Source organism: Saccostrea cucullata, unplaced genomic scaffold, assembly GCF_032062105.1.
Source record: "Saccostrea cucullata isolate Sc308-1 unplaced genomic scaffold, CSIRO_AGI_Scuc_v1 ctg88, whole genome shotgun sequence".
NCBI classification, from domain to species: Eukaryota; Metazoa; Mollusca; class Bivalvia; order Ostreida; family Ostreidae; genus Saccostrea; species Saccostrea cuccullata.
In genome coordinates, this window is record NW_026930139.1 from 606953 (window position 1) to 625682 (window position 18730).

General features: G+C 33.9%; 1 protein-coding gene across 2 annotated transcripts; it reads right to left on the bottom strand.

Annotated features, from left to right (window-relative positions):
* Positions 1–752: 752 nt before the first annotated feature.
* Positions 753–14984, bottom strand: LOC134283040 (purine nucleoside phosphorylase-like). 2 transcript variants are annotated; one of them, XM_062765476.1, is made up of 6 exons: positions 14874–14984; positions 4253–4425; positions 3411–3514; positions 3126–3301; positions 1848–2038; positions 753–1687 (listed from the first exon to the last, which is right to left on the bottom strand). In XM_062765476.1, the coding sequence occupies exons 1-6, from the start codon at positions 14981–14983 to the stop codon at positions 1482–1484; spliced, it is 960 nt and encodes a 319-aa protein (XP_062621460.1). In that variant the 5' UTR covers position 14984; the 3' UTR covers positions 753–1481. The 2 variants fall into 2 exon arrangements, with proteins under 2 accessions (XP_062621460.1, XP_062621461.1); XM_062765477.1 differs by lacking the exon at positions 14874–14984 and adding an exon at positions 5696–5739.
* Between the last annotated feature and the right edge of the window lie 3746 nt (positions 14985–18730).

The window sequence follows — 18730 nt, forward strand, 5'->3', positions numbered from 1 at the left end:
ACATGCAGTGAGCAATTCCTCAGAAAAGATTTCTTCAAATGAGAATTCAATCCTTCTAACATTTCATTGGAAGGCATTTTAATAATATGGAACTTTATTATTGTTGCAATCGAATACAAAAATAAAACTTTCTATATATCATCAAACAAAGACACACAAGCTCTATATTTTTTCATGTACTCAAACATTATAGTACATGTAGTAAACATAAACCTTGATAAGTTATAATTTGTAATATACAGTAAAACTTGTTTACTAGGAACATTGATATAGATGTATAGATATATCAATTTCCTTTTATAATTTAATGGTTATAATGGACTTTTATATAAAAAATTTCTAAACAAAGGAAACTGAGTGTCCCGTTGAGGTTAAAGATAACAAAATTTATATCTCTCTTTAGTGAATTCTCAAAAAATTCCAAATATTTTAAAGGGGTACCTGGGTATTTACATTTGAAATTCAATTCATTAAAAAACTTAAGAAATCTAAGGTAGCCCTTGTAGTAAATACTGACCTTAATATTTCATACTTGAAGGAAAACATGCTAATTCATAATAAACACTTGACAAATAATGGATATAGCAAAATAAATTCAAGGACTGCAAGTTTTGCTGCTTTACATATTTAGTTTAATAAAGGATGCAGCACTTAATGATAAATAAATACATAAATGTATATAAAAATTAAAAAATACACCAAACCTCTACATCAAATGAGAAAAATAAATTATCCCAAAATACACCACCTCAAAAAATGGTTGAATGTATTTATATATATAAATATATATGGTTACACAACCTTGTTTAAAATTAAAGCTTTGTCTTGTAAAAAGAACGTGAAGATGAATAATGCAAATCAATGCTGAATATATACGAATGTATCAGTTGTGAACAAGTGGTTGACTATTCCTTCACATAAATTTTCTGCAAGTTTTTTTTTTCAGTTTACACATTTTATTATCTATTTTTTTCTTCCTGTTTCCCTATTTCTCTCTGTTACACAATATGAATTTATTTTCCTAGTTTGTTTGAGAATCTTCCTAGCCTCCCCTTCTTCAAGAAAATAAATGCTATAAAAGTTAATACACATCTCCAAAGATTGTTGCACTGGAAGTATCTTCTTGCTCCTGAAAATACTGATGCGGTTATCTAAATGTGAGTATATATAATTTATTTAATTATTTTTTTTCAAAAAAATACAATAAAAAAATTTGATCAACATTCAATTACTAAAAAAAACCCCTCGAATTGAGATCATTGAGCCATTTAACCATCAATAAGCCTGAGATAAAAACCCATTCTATGAATTCCTGTCAAATGGGGAAAAAAGTTGAAAAATCATATACCAAATTTTGTTCAGATCTGAATTCAACAAAACCGCCTACAATAATTATTGAGTGGGTTAACTGTGGATTATGTCGTGGAATTAATGAGAGGGTTAGCTGTGGATTATGCCATGGAGTGGGTGGGACAGAGAAATCACTCAGCTGCGATCTTCTCTACGATTTTTGTGATGAGTTTCTGCATGTCACTGGAGCGTGACTTGCCGGTTTCTAGCACCTCTTCATGGTTGGCCGTCTGGTCAGAGTCGAATTCCATCACACACGAGTTTGTAATTAGAGACATAGCTAGGACTTCCATTCCACAGTGACGGGCTACAATGGCCTCAGGTACTGTGCTCATTCCTACAGAACATAAATATTAGCCAGTAAATTTCCAGTATAAAGTTTAAAAATAATCTCTTTAGCAGTTCAGTAAAGCAAGGACAAATAAAAATTAATTTTTTGACAACAGAATGACACAAAAGCCTTGATAACAGCTGAGTTATACATAAACTACACACACCTGTGGCATCAGTTCCAATCAAGCGTAACAATCTGCACTCTGTCACCGTTTCAAATGTTGGCCCAGTCAGGAAGCTATAGACTCCCTCTCGTATAAAGTCAGAAAATCCCAGCTCTTTGGCTGTTTCCTTTGCAATTTCTCTATATTCTTTGTTGTATGCATCAGACATTGGTGGAAATCTTGGACCAATTCTGGAAAACATAAACAGCTTTATAAATGTAGAGAAATTTTATATTATGTATGCAGGTGTTGAATTATGCATGTGGTTTTTCAACACCTGATTCACTGCAGATCAAGCATAATCATAAATTTAATTTTTTGCAAGAAAAATAAAGATGCTTGTAGCTCAGTTGAGCTAAAAAAAAATTTAAGTTGTATCTTCAATACATAACCGACTCAACTCCACCCTGAGGCCAATCTGCTGAAACCAGGAATTTCACAATTTGGGTAGACGCTGGAAATTCTTTGTTCAGTTAATGTATTTCCATATGATAACTAACTAAGCCTCACCCTGGAGACTGGAAATGTTCAAATGTGTGACTAAAATTTTCACTTCATGACCAACTTAACTCCACCCCTGAGCCTAAACACTGATTCTATGGGCTAGAATGGAACCAGTAGATGAATTTAATCATTTCAATAAAGGGCTCATTACTTAAAATAATCATCCCTACTTTGCCATCACTTGAATAAAATTGAAAAATATGGGGGGAAAACTTCGTCCCTAATAACATGAGGTTTGTCCATATCAATAACATTAAATTAAACTGAAATGAATTGAATGAATAACTCTATCTTGACATTAACTGCCAGTATTTTGTAAAACCTTGATAACACCTGCAGTCCTACTTTAAGTTACAGGAAATGATGCAATTCATGTTGAAATTTAGTTTGACCTGCCTTGATAAAAACTGGTTAATGCTGGTACTATTTCTAAAAATCAAATACAGATTGTACTCTTGAGAGTTCAAGGTTCAATTATTTGATTATTAAAAAGAATTCAATCATTGAAATAATGTCTTTTTTTTCTCTTTCTCTCTTTGTTTTGTTTATTGTTTACAAAAAATCTATAGCATACTACAATATTTTGTCTGAAATTTACAGTTGCACAAACATGTTCGATCTACCTGGGTAAGTATATGTCTGGTTAAAGTGATTTCAGTATTCACTGTTGTTAAATGGTTTAGTCTTATGTTCTATGTGTCTGATTTCTGGTGATGTCACTTGTTTTGTAGTTTGGCCTTGTTTTGTGTTTTGGCTTAATTTCAATGTGCTCACCTATCATCGTTGATGCCTATGAGGGGATTTATCCCACAGAATCCTGGAAGGTTGAGGTGGTCCTTCATGATCATGACGTCCCCCACTTTATACTCTGGGTTGATTCCTCCCGCTGCATTTGTTAAAATCAGGTTCTTTATTCCAAGTTTCCACATCACCCTTATTGGCAAAACAATCTGAAATATATGTTTTATTAATTTTTTATCAGATGCTAATAAGGATAAGATAAGATCTATAACATGCCAGGCCTAAATTTTTCAGCACAGTTTTCGAGTATATACTCACACGATGAAGAGGATACCCCTCATAAACATGGACCCGCCCCTGCATCAACATGACTGGTACCTTATCCAGCAGACCAAACACAAACTGTCCCACATGACCAGGAACTGTAATCAAAGAAGGAATCAATTAAAACAGAGTGAGACAAACTCTGTAAAAGACACATATACAATAAAAACTTGACATCACTGGTTAAATAGAAATTTGCTTTTAAAATTAGACAACTTTTTAGAAATAAGTTTTATTTTACAATTTTAAAGTCAATATTGAAATCTGAGACTTTTTTTTCTTAGATTCAATTATACAAAAGGCTTCTTTTAATTTTTCATTTTTATGGGACTTTTGAAACAAATTTTGGGAAAAAATACCTGTTTTGTTTGTTTGACTTTTAGAATTTGGAATAGGGTTTTATTTCTTCTCCTACAGACTCTTAAAAAATCCCTGTTGTCCCATCACTTGCAAATTGTGTGATTTATTGAAAGAAAAAAAGATACTAATGAACAACACCCATAATGGCTTTTATAGTTTCCAAGTCATAAAAAGATATCCCTAAACATGCAGTGAACTTGACCAGCCTGTGTTGAGCCACACAGATCTTTCCCACTGAACTTATCTTCCAATTCTAGCTCTAACCTTCATGAGATGATTATCGGCAATCTATTCTGATCCTGATATTCCATAACATTACTTATTTGATGTACATGTAATGACCTAACACCTACTTGTACTAACTTTGACCTCCCTGACCTTTTTCTTCCTGCTTGGACGCATATTTTACTATTAACCCTGATCAATCTGTTCAGATCCTGATCTATCATTATAAACCTGTCAAGACCCAGACCTACCTGTACTAACTGGGAGTCCCTCTAACTCAGAGTATTTAATAGTCTGTTTGTCCTCCACAACATCTGCCAGCCCTCCCAGACCCGATCCACAGACAATGCCAAGTTTTGGAGCATGCCTTATCCTCTGCTTGATCAGTTTGGCCAATCTCTCTACCTCTTCTAGAGATCCCTGACTGAAACAAGAAAAACACTCACATTACAAATAAATTTAAATAAAATCTCTCCATAGCACCTTAAATTAACAGGCTCTTCTTCTTATACCTGGTCAATGAAGTCATTATGTCCTTTTGAAGTATACAGAGCAGACTGACTGAAAAAATAAGTTCTCTCTCTATATATACATGTATATGAAATGTGTATGTTTATACATAATTTATATCCTTTAAATATATAAGGTAAAATGCAATGTCATATAATATGCTTATATCTATGGGGAAAAAAGGAGTTAATCCTTACGTTGCATGTTTTAATCTCATTGTGGAATGTCAAGAAGTTAAATTTCTTTTTTGGACAATACCCTATTACATGTATAATAGACAGAAGTCCCGTGTTGCAGTAGGTGTATGCATGAAAAACATCCCTCACTGCCCAATGACCCTAAGTATATGACAAAATTTGCAGCTTAATGATCTCCACCCGCAAATGGTGGTGTCCCCATAAGAGTGAAATATTCTCAAGAGGGATGTTAAACAACAAATTAAAAATGCTCACAAGTACAATAGTTTACTACACATGACCCTTTACTGAAGATAAACTAAATCAGATACAAGTTTACTTATTATTTTATTAACAATTGAAGACTCAACATTTTTCAATGATACTGAAAAAAAAATGTAAATAGTGTATACTGTAAACCAACTTTTATGCACTTTATTTCGTTATTTACCAGTTATTTACCAGAACTAGTTCGCGACGATTAATTTTTGCGATCAAGCATTTTTTGCATCTGTTGTTGATAGACAAAGAGACTTTATCGATAAAGATTGGTTTCGCTGCGAGAAATATTCGCGATGTCGAGTCTCTCACCAAACTCACATAAATTTCTCGCACACAAATAAAAGTTGGTTTACAGTATTTACCATGTACATATGCCCAATTTAATTCACAGACATTTAGCAAGTAAAAAGTGTAGGAAGAATGGCATTTTCAAAACAAATGGATGGACACTATGAAACCTTTATTCCCTCAAATGCATGTACAAATATAGTAAAATCACCTTAGCTAATTAACCAATGGAGTAACTAACTCAGAATTGAAAGCAATGCTGGTGAAGCTGATAAGCTGACATTTACTATCAGAGCTTTTTTTCTTACTGTATTTAGCTAATTTCTATCATATAAGGTGAAAATCTTGGATACTACAGTTAAAAGTTTACCAAAGAATCCAAAATTAATTCAAAATTAACATGACGAGTTTTACCGTGTTATTATAGCGTGTGATTACCTTATACATTCTGCCATGAGTGTACAATGATGCAAGCCCAGGATCTATCAATGTTGTACACTTGTTTACTGAGTTATATGTACATACATGTACGTACGTCAGAGGTGAAAATGAGTTTGACCTTTTGAAAGACTTTGTATAAAGCTAGAATATCAATAACAGTCAGTCTAAAGAAAAAAATCTAAGCTTCTTAAGTGACGTTTTCATTCAAAAGGCCTTACTATTTACACATTTTTAAAAGCTACACACAGTGCCAATGCTACATTTAACCTATTAAGGAAAGGGCAACCAACTTAATCTTTGTCCAGTTCAAACATCAACATTATGTCACACCTGAGCGATCTAGTAACTGGACAAGTAATCTAGCTAACAGTACACTTTCATCAGCACTTTAATAATATTATTATATTATTACAGATCTAAGAAAAACTGTTCAAAGGATGTATTTGTGTAAAAGTATGTTTTTTTTTGGTAATGATCACAATTAAATCCTGATTCCCATATTTGAATTATTTTGTATTATTTAACTTCTAATATGTCAAGTACTAAACTTGACGTCATCAGATTTCATTCATCAGTAGACAACAGGACCTTAAGGAAGGGGGTGCATCCTTTAGATACTGAGATTTTATACAATTTTATATGTATGTATTTGTTTACATCCAGGTATATGATGCAATACTATTGTAGTCATCATGTCAACACACTATCCTTTTCACCTTTAGGAATGAGTTTTGCTTGGGTGAATACAATAAGTCATAAAGATCGAGTGACGAAAAGAATTGAAGTTTGTTGGGTACGTCACCTCTTAATTCATCTTGAAGGGTGGAAAATACTCCCAAAGTTTGAATGCTTAATTTGCAACAGACCTGCCAAGTGACCCGCATTCGGTGGGTTACACCCGCAAAATTGACCTCTCACCCCCCACTCATAATGACCCGCGGTGTGTCATTGTTTTCACCCGCAAAATCGATCATCCCAATTTTTTGACCCAATATTAATTAAGCATGTTTGTCTCAACAAGAAAGATCTGAAAATTCATCCTAAAATTTCCGATTTGTGTTTTATAAATCAGGATATGAACATCTTGTTTATTCAATGCACACAGATTAGTATCTTTGTTTGCCGAGGTGTTAAAAAACTGTTAATTAGCCACAGGAAATCACTTCACGCTTGATCGCAGACTGACACAGCTGTACAGGGGTTCATTCTACCTATTCCCACTTTTTGAAAATCAGGTAGAAAAAGGTAAGATTTCATGTGGGAATAGGTGGAATTTTTGTGTCAACAAACAAATAACTATGAAAACATACAATAACTATATAAACAATGATTAAAGAATACCCATAGAGGTTAGGACAGGTATATTTGCTTTTTAAAATAATAAGAATTTTTAACCAATATTTGAAAAAATGAAAAAGATTTTACAGGGAATTAAATATTTTCCCCATTTATCTATTCATTCTAGAATCCACTTATTTAAAATCCTTACCTCGATAAATCTATTTATTATTTGTTCACAAATGTAGCTATAAAAGTGCAGTTTCTTGTTAGACCTTTTTTTGTTACTCTCTCAAATCCCAATTTTTGAAGGAAATAAATAATATTTTCTGACAAATTTATTTATTAATTTCTGTCTTAAAATGTACAAAATACAGGTAAATCTAAGAGGGGATGTAATTAGTCTAATTATCGTTAAACTATCTAAACATCTATTGTTATAGGCAAGTGGGAATAGGTGGAATTGAGATTTTTAAAAAGTGGGAATAGGTAGAAGACACCCTGTACAGGTAATATGCCTGGAGCATTTAGGGGATTATACGTAACCATTTGAAGGGGTATATGCATGGTGAGCCACATAGATTTAAAGGTTAATTAAATATCATTTTATTAAAAACAGAAATTAATTAATTAAATACAATGATATGATAAACATTGGGATCGTTTTTTTAAAAAACGAAAGTAAAAAACGAAACTACAAAGCATAACTGATAACAGCTGATTTTATCAGCTCTCATATATTGAAATTATTGTTAAGTGTAGTGGTTAAAAGAAAATGATATTAAGATAAAGCAAAAGAGTCTAAAATGAAGTATATTGAATTTCTCTCCCCCCCCCCAAAAAAAATGTAGTATTATACGTTGTGTTTCTTTGTTAAATGGCTATGACAAGCCTGAAGGAAATACCCACTTGTCAGTCACATCATGACTCTAACGATTTTAAGTTTTTGTTTGGGGTGTTAGGTATCTTTCATTATTTATTTTGTAGTATTTGATTCATTTAATTTATTTTTTGTGTGTTTTAAAATTAATAATAGAAAATTAGATGGCACATATTTCTTACCACCACCCCCTGCAGCAGCAATTTTTCAATATTAATCTTTCAATGTAATGTCAAATTACAATTTTCTGATTGTGTAATATGTTGAAAATTAATCATTGTAGAATCTAACAAATGTTTCCCTGAAACTTTTAAATTTTTTAAACTTTGCAAAAATTCTATTGAACTAAAAGTATCTGAATCTTACTATCAATCTAAAAGTGTTCTTATACAAGCAATTTTAGGTAACCTGTCCTAAGTAAAAATTAAGTCTGCAATAAAATATAACATATACATGCATGTGTTTGACTGCTTGCATTGATGCCTAAAAATTAGGAAGCATTTTGTTACTCAAACCCCAACGAAAATGTCGCCGCGCGCTATGACCCAACATTTCAATTCTGAATGTTGGGTCATGACCCCCCGCAGCATCAATTTTGGTTGGCAGGTCTGTTGCAATAAAATAAGTACAACAAATTAATTTCAGCTGCAAAAGGGAAGCTCATGTGAATAAGTACATGTGCTCTCCAGGTTTTAAAACTAATTTTTTTCTATTAGTGTTTCTGTTAAATATATTATCTATACATGTGTAACGGGAGAGGAGAAAATGCAGCGGACCAGACCGGGATTCGAACCCGGGCCCCCTGAAACTCCGGTCAGGTGCTCTACCAACTGAGCTATCTGGCCACCGGCGATCGAACCCGGCTGACCGCCACATTCCTCCCTCCTTAAAGGTCTTTGGCCCTCCAAAGACCTCAACCCAGGCTCATCCCTGGCAGGTCTTTAATTCACCTGTCAATTCTAGGGCATGGCACGGCACCAAATGCAGCGGACCAGACCGGGATTCAAACCCGGCCCCCTGAAACTGCGGTCAGGTGCTCCACCAACTGAGCTATCTGGCCACCGGCGATCGAACCCGGCTGACCGCCACATTCCTCCCTCCTTAAAGGTCTTTGGCCCTCCAAAGACCCCAACCCAGGCTCATCCCTGGCAGGTCTTTCACCTGTCAATTCTAGGGCATGGCACGGCACCAAATGTAACGGGAGAGGAGAAAATGCAGCGGACCAGACCGGGATTCGAACCCGGGCCCCCTGAAACTCCGGTCAGGTGCTCTACCAACTGAGCTATCTGGCCACCGGCGATCGATCCCGGCTGACCGCCACACATGTATTATCTATATCTATATGCATCATGATCACAAAAATTTTAAGTTCCAAGTGTTGTTACTTAACTGTAAACTTGTACATGTACTTAGCACTTCATACTGTAGTACATATTTGATTCAGATTAATTACCCAGTATAGTTTATTTTTAATATATTTATTAATGTGTGTAACAGGAAAGGAGAAAATTTATGACTGGACTGAGAATTGAACCCCCGACCCCTGCATCACTAGTCCTGATCCAATGAAGGTGAAAAAGAAATCTCAATTATTATTCTTTTTTTTTTTTTTTTTTTTTTTTTGATTTTTCATTTAAAATTAAGTTTACTGATACTTTATGTCAAACTAATCCACATTTCGCAAAAATTTCACAAAGATTTAAATTGTTTGCTTAAAAAAACAACATATACATACATAAATAGGACAGCAAGGATCACTTTCTCATATTATACAACACAATTTTTCAATGTGAGTGAGTCTGCTCTATTTTCATTTTTGAAAGTTTATAGTTATCCTCAAACTTTATAGAAATATACATTCAAATACACAGTAATGACACATCACTCACATTTCTTTCTGAGAAAAACTTGCAAGACAGTTTAGTCAGGCAACGGTCATATTACAAAAATGCCATTCTTCAGGACTAGTGTACTAAGCCTTATGGTTAAACGTGATAGTCTCAAATGAAAGTGATACTTGGGATTTTTATTGCTGCGTTTAAATTCCAAGAATACTACATTATTTTTTTCATATAGGAATAATTTTTGCTTTAGAAAATTTTCCTCTATGAAATAAATTTCAATAATGTAAACTTTAATCTGAATACCTTATAATAATTCACAATCTGATTAATAATATTCATAATATGTATCTGACGCTATAGGCATTCTGCAGTTTATGAGAATAAAGTCTTGTCTTGTCTTGCATGCCGATTAACCCTCTCCTTCTGTAACTTGGGTGATTGCATTGCTCTCACATTATTATAACACTGTTCAATTCTACTTATTTCTTGGCTTTTTGTTTTGTACTTTTATATATCCTACAATTGCTAACAAGAGGCCCATGGGCCACATCGCTCACCTGAGAAGCTTTGACCATTCTGTTCTTTACCAGATTTCCCCCTTGTTATACATAATGCATCCCCACCCTACCCCACTGATCATAATTTAGACATTTTGAAATCTACACTAACCCATGATCCTTCCATGGGCACATATGTTTCAGCTTTTTTGGCCCAGTGGTTCCTGAGAAGAAGATTTTCAAAGATTTTGCCTATATATTTCTATGTAAAACTTTGATTCCCTATAATGGCACCGCCCTTCCCCCGGGGGTCATGATTCCTATAATTTAGAATTTACACTACCCTAGAATGCTTCTATATATATAAGCTTCACTTTTTCTGGCCCAGTGGTTCTTGAGAAGAAGATTTTCAAAGATTTTTCCTATATATTTCTATATAAAACTTTGATTCCAAATTGTGGCCCCGCCCTTCACCCGGGGGTCATTATTTGAACAATTTAGAATCTACATTATACCAGGATGCTTCCACATAAGTTTCAGCTTTTCTGGCCCAGTGGTTCTTAAGAAGAAGATTTTTCCTATAAATTTCTATGTAAAACTTTGATACCCCATTGTGGCCCCGCCCTTCCCCCGGGGGTCATGATTTGAACAATTTAGAATCTACACTACCCCAGGGTGCTTCCACATAAGTTTCAGCTTTTCTGGCCCAGTGGTTCTTGAGAAGAAGATTTTTAAAGATTTTTCCTATATATTTCTATAAAAAACTTTGATTCCCCATTGTAGCCCCACCCTTCCCCCAGGGGTCATTATTTTAACAATTTAGAATCTACATTATACCAGGATGCTTCCACATAAGTTTCAGCTTTTCTGGCCCAGTGGTTCTTGAGAAGAAGATTTTCAACGATTTTTCCAATATATATTTCTATGTAAAACTTTGATTCCCCATTGTGGCCCCGCCCTTCTCCCGGGGGTCATGATGTGAACAATTTAGAATCTACATTATACCAAGATGCTTCCACATAAGTTTCAGCTTTTCTGGCCCAGTGGTTCTTGAGAAGAAGATTTTCAAAGATTTTTCCTATATATTTCTATTTAAAACTTTGATTCCAAATTGTGGCCCCGCCCTTCTCCCGGGGGTCATGATGTGAACAATTTAGAATCTACATTATACCAGGATGCTTCCACATAAGTTTCAGCTTTTCTGGCCCAGTGGTTCTTGAGAAGAAGATTTTCAATGATTTTTCCTATATATTTCTATGTAAAACTTTGATACCCCATTGTGGCCCCGCCCTTCCCCCGGGGGTCATGATTTGTACAATTTAGAATTTACACTACCCCAGGGTGCTTCCACATAAGTTTCAGCTTTTCTGGCCCATTGGTTCTTGAGAAGAAGATTTTCAAAGATTTTTCCAATATATATTTCTATGTAAAACTTTGATTCCCCATTGTGGCCCCGCCCTTCCCCCGGGGGTCATGATGTGAACAATTTAGAATCTACATTATACCAAGATGATTCCACATAAGTTTCAGCTTTTCTGGCCCAGTGGTTCTTGAGAAGAAGATTTTCAAAGATTTTTCCTATATATTTCTATATAAAACTTTGATTCCCCATTGTGGCCCCGCCCTTCCCTTGGGGGTCATGATTTGAACAATTTAGAATCTACATTATACTAGGATGCTTCCACATAAGTTTCAGCTTTTCTGGCCCAGTGGTTCTTGAGAAGAAGATTTTCAAAGATTTTTCCTATATATTTCTATGTAAAACTTTGATACCCCATTGTGGCCCCGCCCTTCCCCCGGGGGTCATGATTTGAACAATTTAGTATCTACACTACCCCAGGGTGCTTCCACATAAGTTTCAGCTTTTCTGGCCCAGTGGTTCTTGAGAAGAAGATTTTCAAAGATTTTTCCTATATATTTCTATATAAAAATTTGATTCCCCATTGTGGCCCCGCCCTTCCCCCGGGGGTCATGATTTGAACAATTTAGAATCTACACTACCCCAGGATGCTTCCACATAAGTTTCAGCTTTACTGGCCCAGTGGTTCTTGAGAAGAAGATTTTTTAATGACCCAACCCTATTTTTGTCTTTTCTTGATTATCTCCCCTTGCGAGGGGATATGTCCCTTTATTTTAACAATTTAAATTTCCCTTCACCCAAGGATGCTTTGTACCAAGTTTGGTCAAAATTGGCCCAGTGGTTCTTGAGAAGAAGTCGAAAATGTGAAAAGTTTACAGACGGACAGACGGACGGACAGACGGACGGACAGACGGACGGACGACGGACAAAATGTGATCAGAAAAGCTCACTTGAGCCTTCGGCTCAGGTGAGCTAAAAACAACAACCAAATAAAATCTTCAAATTATATTATATTCAAAACTTTTAAAACAAAATTAAACTAGTTTATATGTTCGAATTGATGCAACAGTTCTAAACATTCTATGTATTTCGATCACATGGAAACACACCCTTGCACTTCAGCCAATAGAAACCCTGGAAAATGTCAACAGAGGGGCACACCTCCATTTCCATTGAAATGGGAAGTTCACATGTACTGAACACTACAGCAAACGTGTCCAATGAAAATAGGTCAGACATATTATAAAGTTTCAATCTATAGCATTCTCTAAAAAAAAAATCTGCATGAATAGTTTCTAACAATCACCATGCAAATACAAATCTCTATAATTGTCTCACCCAGAAACCTTCCATGTTAAATGCAATTTTTTAAATGTTTGCATGGACTTTTGAAATCAGCCATTAAGTCTTTCTATTTATGATATCTATCAAAAACTTATTCAAAGGGTATTTTTAGCTCTCTGTCTGAAAGAGGAACATATACCTGTCCTCATGCAACCTTGTTCTAAATCTTAAATATTTAGTGCATGGATTATTAAACCAATCAGAATGGTTAAAACTGTCAATAAGGAGACGCACCTCCAAGGTAATATTACCTGTACAAAATACCAAATATTTACATATCAAGATTTCAAAATCAAAATGTTCCTGTTTATAGTCTTGTTTCTCCGGTTATAATTGATTTAAGGCTTTTCCACTTTCACAATTATAAACAGGAAAGCTTGAGAAAAATAATTAAAAATTGCATTCAATCAAAATCAGTCAAATGTTACGTACGTAATATATAATTACTGTCACAAATTCCAGATCATTATTCCCCATTTCTGTAACTTTTAAGTATACAAAAATTTTAAAGAATTGATCAAATTACATTCCATATTTTTCAAAAAAATATTTTAACTACACTATTATAGTTTAATGAACAAAATTTCAAGCAACAAGGATTTTGGGGATGAGGGAATCTAATATAAGAAATACAGTTAAAAAAGAAAAGAAATCAAGTTATGTTCAATTAAACAGTCAATGGGTTTTTCCTTTGAAAATGTCACCAAATAACTTATGCCTTTCCATGTTTAGTTTTATTGTCACAGCAGATCATATATGCCTGATATGTGTGATTAATCACATCCTAGACAGAAGAAATTATTAATATCCCGGTATTTATTGTTTGGGAGGAGGGGGTAAATAAATACATTAATGGTGTATTCATGTTTTAACTAAATATTTTATTTTAATAGTTAATAAAATTAAGAATTATTAATATCATATTGTTCTTCTTTACAATGAAATATCCCACTCTTTGCTAAATCTCAATGAAATTGATGTCTTCAAAATATCAATTTATCACTTAAAAAAAAAAAAAAAAGAAAATAATGAGTTTTTTTTAAAAAACTTCTTTAAAGGTCTGAAAATATCATTAGACATAGTCATTATCAAAATATATAAAAATAATGTTGTGGTTGTTATTCTTTTCTTTTCATATATTTAGAATTAGCCATAAGTTTCATGCTCATCATAATTAAGAAAGAATTAAGTTTGTCTGCTAAAAAACCTGGAGAAGCAGAGAAGACTTTCAAGAATTTTAATATGTATTTCACTTTAAGATCAATAAAACTCTGTCCTTAGACACCAAAACACCTGATCATGACAAGAGCCATCAATTTTAGAGGACCCTTTGCTTCAAATAATGAAATTTGACTGTTTAAATGTCTGAGGTATAATGGATTAACATTTTTAAAAAAAAATCTTTTTGATGGTTTTGGTCCCATGGAACTATTTAGCCCCCCCCCCACCTTACCCCAGTAATCTAGTTAGTAGGGTTGATTTTGAGATCAATTTGGAGTACATCAAAAGATTTTTTTATTGTTTAAATTTACTTGCATAAATAAATAAATAGTAAAACCTCTAATCTAATTTGATCACAGATATATTTCTTCTGTATAATACTGTAGGTCCCTATGAAAAAACAACTTTGACAGAGTGTCATAGACTACATATTTATTAATTAACAATCAATTCATAAATGAATGAACATTATAGAGTCTAAATACGATTTTAATATAAAAGTCTCATTTTGTTCGTGAATCAAGTCTAATAAATACAAACTTTTTCATATGTAGGCCTATAGGAAATAAAATCCACATTATACAATTGTTATTGATCATTGGGGAGTGGGTCTCCAATCTCTGTATTGTACATGATGTGTAGTACGTTGGTCGTTGCCTTTTATACGATCGTGCCTCTTCCGCACGTGCAATCAGTTACAAGGGAATCAAGCTGGACACACGGTGTAAAGGGTTATAATAATGAAACTTACTTATCTAGCGTGTTTAATCCGTTACTCTTCAATCGTTTTGCTGGTGGATATTCACCATTGATCAATTTTGACTTGTTCAGTTCATTTTTCCCTCCCTCTGTAACGTTCATTTTGGTACTAATGTACACCATGGGGATAGTGCAGCGGTTTATATACAACTATGTGGCGGATTAATCCCACTGGTGAGGAACATGCGAATATAATTTCTGTTTAATGATATGTCATTCCAAATTTCTCCTATACAGGAAATATATACTATAAAATTTCGCGGAAAAATATAAGAACTACTCTCTAAAAATCTTTATTTTGAAGAACATTCACGAAACATTGCGCACTCTTTTTTTATTCAGAAACATGAATGACAACAATAACAATGGCATTGTGTACAACAAGGAAAGGTATAGGTCTCATGGATCCGGACAAGTTTGTATTTTGTGCTCTAAACAAACACTTGTATATTCTACTGTATATCAAGAAATAGTTTGCCAAACATTGGATAGAATAAGAACCTTAGAAGAGAATGTTTATAATCCACTCACAACGGATGTAACGCGATTGCGTGTGGGTTCGTTTGGGGATTATGTCCTGTGCGGAACGGAATTCAGTGAAGTAAATTTGTAATAACAAATATTGCCTTGATTAAAAGATATGCTCTTTACGAGAGAATGCTCCGCTTTGCGGCGCCCATTGTATTGAAAAAAATGGATGGATTTGCCAATAAATAACACTGTACTAGTTAATTAATGGGTGTGTTTCATAATTAAATAACAATGACGTATTTCACACTATGAGGATATCAGCCGCCCGACCTCAATCACTTTGTTAAAACTTATTCCACATGTGCAGTATCAATCATATAAGTAGAAGATAAATGCCATTTTTTGTTACATTCTACTAAATATTCGAATTTTAGAACAGATTTTAAAAATCTTATTTACTAGCATTAAATGCACCCACTTTGTCTGTAAAGTTGTTGCGTAATATATGTGTATATTTCATTTACTTTTGTTTACAAAAGACTTACATGTACATATAGGTATGATGATCCTGCTGTTTGAATATTTAGTTGTATTCATTTCGAATGCAAAAATGTTTCTCGTTGTATATTGTATTTCACACATTGTCACTGCAATAAATCATTTACTTACTTACTAATAATTACACATGTATTCAAATTATTATCACTAATGTTTCTTCTCGAAAGTAATGTGTTTATATGATTTCAGTAATTTGATTTAGCTCTAGAAAAAGCATTTTGTTAATTTATTATTCTGATTTTCAAAAGAAATGTCCAATGTTAGAAAAAAAAAACAATGCGTATTATATTTATAAGTTAAATGTTGATGGTCAAACTTATCCATCGAAACTCTCTGTTAGAAGATATATCTACTGTCCAAAATATGCATAAATAAATAATTAATTACACAGCTTTCATTACAAATGAGAGTAGGTTTTAAAACAGCTGGAATATTTCTTTAAAAATGAGCATCCAACACAAAACCATGACACGTCGCACACAGGTCAAAACTGTTCAAATTGCTCTTGAAAACTTCACATCAAACACCGATTTATTCATGTTTTAAATACACATTGTATGAATATTCATTTTTTTTAAAAATTTCATTATGTACGTTCAATATTTAATCCCATATCAAATATTTGCTTGGCCATTAACAAAGTCCTTGAAATGTTCTATACTTTCCACACGAGGGCTCAGAAAAAAAGAAATGTTTGTGAAAAAACAAGAAATGTTTGTGAAACACTGATTCCTCGGTATGACAGCCTTTGTCGAAGGCTGAAGTTTATCAAACCTATGTGTATTCAAGACCCGTCAAACTTCAAGGTTAAGGGATGAAAAATGTTGCTACCCAAAGAAAGTTAATATTTTCATATACTGAATATTTTCTTCTTTATTTCTTATAAGAAAACTATTGCCATAATCGATTCATGAACAACACTTGGCATATCATCAGTTCAGATATTTTGATCAGTGTTCCATCAACGAAACGTACCTTGAAGTACAAATCAATAATTCAAAAATTATTAATTTTTTTATCCCACTTTAATTGATTACTTATATAGATATTAATATAAAAATAAATGTTTTTATATGGTTATTGATGCAGAAATTAATGTCGCAGCTATTGCAGAAAAAAAAATTATTGCGCGGTTTATGTATTTTTTCTGCAACAGCTATATTACCAAAGAAAGCATTTTATTTTTTTATTAAATCCATGGAAAGGTCATATAACTATAATAACACATATTAGCACCAACTGTTCAAAAGTGAGGACCAAGGTTAAAGTTAGATAAATTCTTGCAACATAGGGTCCAACTACAAGGTCAGGAGGTCAAATATGTTGGTACCCAAGAAATACACGTGAAATATGAGAACCGTAGTTTAAACCAATTAAATGTTATGGGCAGAGTTTTTACAGACTTACAGACAGATGGACGGACAGGGCAAAAAAGTATGTACCCCTGATTCTTCAACTAAGGGGACATAAAAAACGATTCAATCGAGCTGAAGAGGGGTATTTTAGAGTTCGTATAGGACATTCTTCGTGGATTGGTCTGAGCCGCGGGGACGCTATTTGGTGTATTCAAGCACTCAAGTCTTACAAAAAGAAATCAAAGTCCTCAGAAGTACAGAGAGCCGAGCTCATTTACAGAGTAGAATGAATTTCTTACATGAATCATACGTTTATATTCTGATGAAAAAAAATTATTTTAAAACTATCAATATAAATGATAAGGCACTGACAGTGAGTTTTTCGATCCTAATAACACGGTCCGATTTTGTCAGAATAATAAATCAGAATTAATCTGGTACTGCAGCTGAATGTAAACAAACAGGCCAGTCTGGTTCCCTCTCCTGCTTTACCTCGTATGTGTAGAGAACTTACTTATCCTTACGCTAATGAACTATGTTCTTTGACTTAGAACTGAAGTTTTCAAAGTCATTACTACTTATGTTTTATAAAGATAAAACTTCGTTTTATTTTTGTTGCTTTATTTAGCGTTTGTATTATCTCAAAAGCGGTTGAGAGCAAGAACTATATTTTTACTCGTAACTTTAAAATGGCGACTATGGGGTTGACTTCCTGTCTTGAACGCAGAAGGATAAAACGTACGCTCAACTAGGACCTGAGGTCCCCCGCAAATAGTTCGTCATTTTGCGTAGTAATAAAACATTTTAGGAACTCTTCAGGCATTAAAGGCACAAAAGTAAATTCATTGATCGATATCAATACGGAGACCTCAGGTCACCTTATATATTAATTGAATTTTATATGATAGACAGTTTTCTTTGTCTTACTCCAAAATACAGATCTACTTTCTAATATATATATATATATATAATCAGAAACGTGAAAGTAATTGGGGGGACCAGAGGTAACCTTATATTATACATCACTTGGGAGACCAGAGGTCACCTTACCCTATTGTTATATTGATCATCATTAGAGGGATCATAGGTCACCTTACATTTAAAATTAATAGGGAGCCGAAGCTAACCTTTTATTGCACACCGTAAGGGGACCTGAGGATACCTTATATTCTACATCATTTGTGGGACCAGAGGTCACCTTATATTGTACATCAGTAGGGGGACCAGAGGTCACCTTATATTGTACATCAGTACGGGGACCAGTGGTCACCTAATACTGTACTGTACGTCAGTAGAGGGAACAAAGATCACCTTAGATTGTACATCAGTAGAAGGGCCAGAGGACACCTTACACTGTACATCAGTCGGGGGACCAGAGGACTCCTTATATTGTACATCATTTGGGGGACCAGTGGTCACTTTATATTGTACAGTACATCAGTACGGGGGACCAGAGGTCACCTTA